We start from the raw sequence: 5,410 nt of genomic DNA, 5'->3' as shown, positions 1-5,410 counted from the left end.
GTCATCTAGCTTTAACTGATTCAATCACGAGAATGAGAACACACCAACAGTCAATGAACAAGCAGAGTCAGGACACGGACACGGTGGTTGTATCATCATATGAGGTTGGTATACAATGGGTTTTTACTTACGCGGCTGGCGACTGAAGGTCACGAAGGTGTCAAGCAGTTGTCTCCAGCGTCCGTGCAAGCATCAGGACATGACACGCCGCCTCCTCTCTGAAGGGGCCGCAAGCATTTATCCTTCTCTGCCGAGGCCGCCTGGAGAAGGCGGGGATGTCACCGAATTTGTTGCAACTTCTATCGTGAGTATTTCTACTTCATTGAGCCTTCCTAGTCTCTCAGTAAGACCGACGACTCACTTTACAGCGTCGGAGGGGTGCCGAGTGTAGCGGGGGCCCTCCAGTTTAGGTGGAGGCAGTAGGGAACTGCACGAGAGCCCAGTGTTTAATATAAGCGTTCCAAGAAGGCCTATGACCTTCCTTGAGCCTTCAGGCATCCTGGAAATAGCAGTACAAGTCGATGCGCAGGTGCGGCGATGAGTATGCGCCTCATGCCTTGCAACTTTTACCTTGCTGCAAGTCGTGCTGCAACGGATCCCAACATTGCAGGCGCAAGGAAGCCCCCTTTGCTGCATGCACTAACACAGGACGCAATTGCTGAACACGTACTTGTCCCGTAGTACCCGTCTGTATGCAAGTAGTAGCACCAATTCCGAACGCATCATGCTATACTGCGGGGCATTCCCGCGTGCACGCTTGGCCAAGCACCCATTTAGTGCAAGCACTAACGCGATAGGAAACTTTCAGCGTTTCCTTAGCCCTCATCAGCCAGCCTGTACCTCACTAGACATGCAGGAACCCAATGCGGCCAGCCCGTGCAACAAATAGCCTTCGGAGAGGCCTGAGGCGACTTTTCCTTTTAGTTTTTGTTAATGTTTTTGACGGTGAAGGCACATCGCAAATTGACTCTTCATGCAGCGGATGGAGGGAGGGTTTTTTCGGATGGACCCTACGTGCGGTTGGCAAGTCAAACGCTTAGCTGAGGCCCGCGGGAGAGGCCACTCGACCTTCGTAGCATTGATCAACAAGGCTTATCGGATTCTATGGTTACTTAATTTATAAATGGAGCTGGGCCTGAATGTATATTTGGTATTTTCACTGCCAGTGTCCGGTGCAGCTTTTCCCCAATGCGTTGATACTGTCAGGGTCAAGCGCTTAACCAATGCGTGGACATTGTAATGCGGTGCACTAGCCTGTCGGCGCTTTGGTTCAAGTCGGCTTGCCAAGTAGGAACTTGCATACGTGGGTTATGCACTGGACTACGACGGAATCAAGACAACTGCAGATAAACTCCAAGCAGTACCAGCTTGGCCCGAAGTACTCACAAACTTTAACAAGGCCCGCCAATTCCTGGGCACCGCCAACTAGTGCACCATAATTTTGGGGCTAGAGTTTGCGGAGTTGTTCAGACCGTTGGTAAGCAGCATACGCCCCAAGCTTCCCCGTAAATGCCGTGATAAACATTTAAACGCTGGCAAACGCCTTCAATAACGCCTCTTCGACTGCGCAACCCTGCAGGGGCCGGGCCACATGGCAGCCTGCGTTCAGTAGAGCTGATAGCGCATAGCCATTAAGATGAATTTGGTTGAGCACATAGTTTACTTAAGGCGGGTCTGTAGGCCGGCCCGTCAACTCTTTTGTTTTCTCCACTGCTCCACACGTTGATTGTTTTCTTCACAGCTCCACACGTTGATTGTTGGCCAGGGCGGTTGCCTTGTCGTTTGTTGGCGCTTCTTGAAACGCTGCTTCTCCAGCGCCTTAGTTATTTCCATGAAGCCGTAACATCGAATTCTGCTACCGTGCGTTCGATAAGAGGCAGGTGCACCGCTCGGTACGCCCGCTTGGTTTTCTGAGTGCTGGATATTCCGGCTGCCGACTGTTCTCGCTTCCTAACATTTTCTGAGTGGGGCTGCAATTTACCGAGTTGATATCCATAGGCTGTATATCTAGAACATTTCCAGAGCATTTGCATCTCTTCTCAGCGACGGCGGTGGATCTGGCACTTTTTCTGCCTTTGACCTTCAAGTACTACATCATAATGGCGAGTTCCACATTTTCACTCCTTAATTCCTTCTTCGTTCCCAGCCAGCTACCGACTTTACCCCCAAGGATTATGAATGATTTGTCTGTTCCAGTTCCAGAAGTTCTCAGTCCTCCATTCTCACCGCGGTCACTTCCCGCAGGACGCCGAGGAAAAAAGAAGACCTTGCAGGCGTTGGGCCGCCACTTCTACGGGCCCGGCATGCACTCCTATACATCTCATGGGGAATCCTGCATACAATACAAGACATTTGAGGCTGTCTCAACGAACAGCTGGGTTACAACAACCACTGATTACCCTATCCAGATGAGGGAGTCACGTCAGCTTGGAGCTTGTCACCGCCTTACCTCATACTCCTAATGGCCAGGACTCTGTTCTGCTCATCGTTGACTCCCTTTCTAAAATGGCTCAGTCTTCCCGAGGACGAAATCTCCCACTACAGCAGAAACTAGAGAAACTAGAGAGTTGCTAGCAGACCGCCCACGTTTCCAGCGAGAACTCTGGGGACGACTCTGTTACCGCTTCACAGCAAGTTCCGTCAGGTCGTCCGTCTGGGGATGGTATGTAGTGGAGATCGCCCGTTTGATTGACAGAACTTTGGAACAAGTGGTCCGAACTTACATTCAGCCCGACANGTAGTGGAGATCGCCCGTTTGATTGACAGAACTTTGGAACAAGTGGTCCGAACTTACATTCAGCCCGACAGAGTAGTAGAAGGGCCTCCTTCCGGCGCTCGAGCTGGCACACAACGCAGTACGCGACTGCTAAACGGAACTCAGCCACTTCGAAGTTATGGTTGGAGAAAGCCCGTTAACAGCAACAGTGCTGGATATTCTGGGCTCCTTAGCCTCCATTCTCACGCCATTTATCACCAAATCACTCAGTACGTTGTGCGACAGGGCTCACTTAGCCCCCCTTCTCACTCTACCTGCCACCAAATCGTTCCGCAGGTTGTGTGACATGGCTCAAAAGCACATTTTACAGGCGAATGGGAACCAGAAAGTCTATGAAGACGCGCGCAATAAAGCGATAGAATGCAACGCGGGCGACAAGGCCTGGATTAGCAGCAAAACTTTTTTCCTCCACCATGCACATGTTCCAATTTCGAGCCACGGTAGCGCGACTTCCCTTAATATCACGAAGCACATCGGTAGGTTTGCTTACCGCTTAACCCTCCCCCCAACTTTAGCATGTCATTATGCTTTCCATGTTTCTCAGCCAATCCTCGACTAAGTACGCGACCCACAGATGATTAGACGGGAGGCTTCGATGGGCCGTGCAGGACGAGCAGGAAAAACTCACCAACAGCCTTGCAGCAGACGACATTCTTGATCAGTTAGGTGAAGATCAAAACGAGCAGTGTCTTGCGATGCGGCGAAGGGCACCTGAAGGCAGAGCTACTCTCTGTATCGGGAACCCGTTAAGCATGTACGAGGTCGCTCAGCTTTTCTTCGCGCATGGCACCGAACCCGCACTCGCGCTCTCAGACGCGCAGCGTTTCAGGGCTCAGAGGTACGCCCACTTGCCTCTTAGGTATTTAGCTGACGTACACATAAATTCCGGGACTGCTGTAGATCTCCACCGCTGCCCATGTAACCCATATATGACGCCTGTGGAGCCTGGAACGTCACCATCTACACCGATCAAGTTGCTACCGTCAACATTCCGGCGAGAGGCAAAGTTGTAGTGGGGCACACTACAATGGTAGTGACGGGCGCGATACTATAAGTATAGGCGTCAGTACTAAGTAGTACTTAGACAGAGCGAGCTAAAGCATATCAATGTACATAGGAGCAGAATTAGTCTGATAGAGCAACATTACAATAGTGCTGTTCAGAAGAATGCCCGTTGGGCTACAAGGTAGCCAGTCACCCGCCCGTAACGCTGGCAGTGCCTTGCTTACCCCGGGAAGGTCGGCGTGGAGAGGAGCCGTGAGCGAGCCGATCGTCACTATTATTATTGTTATTATGCAAAATGGCTAATTATGTGTCTGCACGTTTGGACCTACTGTGATTCTCAAGGGGGATTCGGGTCATCTCCCCCGCGTCGGGGTACGCGTGTACGAAGGATTTCAGTGAAGCGCAAGCTATCGAGACGCCGGCAGAGGTAGCTTGCACAGTTTGTTCCTGCCTGTTAGTTTAAGCTGTCTCCTTTATTTAGGTGAGGATAAAAGAACTCCCTGGGATGAATATACATATTTTGCTCAACGAAAGTGTCAAGCTCCGCCAGCTGAATCGGAGTCCCCCTGCAGAAGCCCAGGAGTGTTTCGGGCGGGGATCCACAGTAGCACGTGGCGCTTTAGTGGAATTAACTTGGCGAATCAATATTATTTTGTAAGAAGGCTGATGAATTCCTCAAGAATTTTTTTGCGGATNGAATTAACTTGGCGAATCAATATTATTTTGTAAGAAGGCTGATGAATTCCTCAAGAATTTTTTTGCGGATTTCCACCATAAAAATAGCCTGTCCTCTCCGTACAGGTGAGTTTCTTGCAGCCCCCCTCATGGAGCGAACTTGTCCTGCAATGATCTTCCTCTCTTCGGACGTCGAAGCCATCTAGTTGCTGGCGCCGATCTATACTCGAACCATATTTTCTGAGCTTTTCGAATAGTTTTTACTGTGGTAGGGGTCCAGCGGTGACCCTAATTGCCTCGGTGTTGCACGTCGACATGTACTTCCAGTATTGAGGAAGATCTCTGCAAGATACATACTTCATGGTGACAGTTTCGCCGCTTCAGGACACGCCAGATGCGTTTTATTATTATGTGCATGGAATTTCCGCCGATTTGAAGGAAGAAGGCGACATTCACCACAAAGATGATCTACAATACCGTCCCAGGCCTACGACAGCGTCCCCACCATCAAGCGCACGATCCTTGCTCGCAGCGCTGGTTGCAGTCTCGGCAGTTGTATTTATCGCTTATGCGTGCAGTTTTTCCGTTGGAAAAAGATTAACTGCCGTGTCTTTTGGCCGCGAATTGGCAGACCGCCGGGGTGGGGAAGAATGCGACGTCTCACGAACCTCGCAAAGAAAAAGGTCATCTGCAGACGCCTCCTCAGAAGGCCAGCAGGCTATGATCGCGCATATAGAAGCTCTGCAGGCGCAGTCAGGAAATGTGGTGCCTACATCTTCAGCAGGCGCAACCACCGCGGCGCCTGACAAAGTGATTTCGGGAACAGGGAGTGCACAGCTTGAGACACGGAGCCNGGCGCAACCACCGCGGCGCCTGACAAAGTGATTTCGGGAACAGGGAGTGCACAGCTTGAGACACGGAGCCGAGGACGTTTTAAGAGAAGGGGAGAATACT

At 51.0% G+C, this 5,410-nt stretch overlaps 1 protein-coding gene across 1 annotated transcript; it reads left to right on the top strand.

Annotated features, from left to right (window-relative positions):
* Positions 1 to 2,894: 2,894 nt before the first annotated feature.
* Positions 2,895 to 3,526, top strand: EMH_0062850 (uncharacterized protein; the record flags this gene model as incomplete). The annotated part of the gene is made up of 2 exons (XM_013498079.1): positions 2,895 to 3,252; positions 3,483 to 3,526. 2 exons carry the CDS (start codon positions 2,895 to 2,897, stop codon positions 3,524 to 3,526), a joined length of 402 nt encoding a protein of 133 aa, XP_013353533.1.
* Positions 3,527 to 5,410: the final 1,884 nt, after the last annotated feature.

This window comes from Eimeria mitis, genomic scaffold (genome assembly GCF_000499745.2).
Source record: "Eimeria mitis Houghton genomic scaffold, Emh_scaff3167, whole genome shotgun sequence".
Classification (NCBI taxonomy): Eukaryota; Apicomplexa; class Conoidasida; order Eucoccidiorida; family Eimeriidae; genus Eimeria; species Eimeria mitis.
This window is presented reverse-complemented; position numbering and strand designations above follow the sequence as displayed.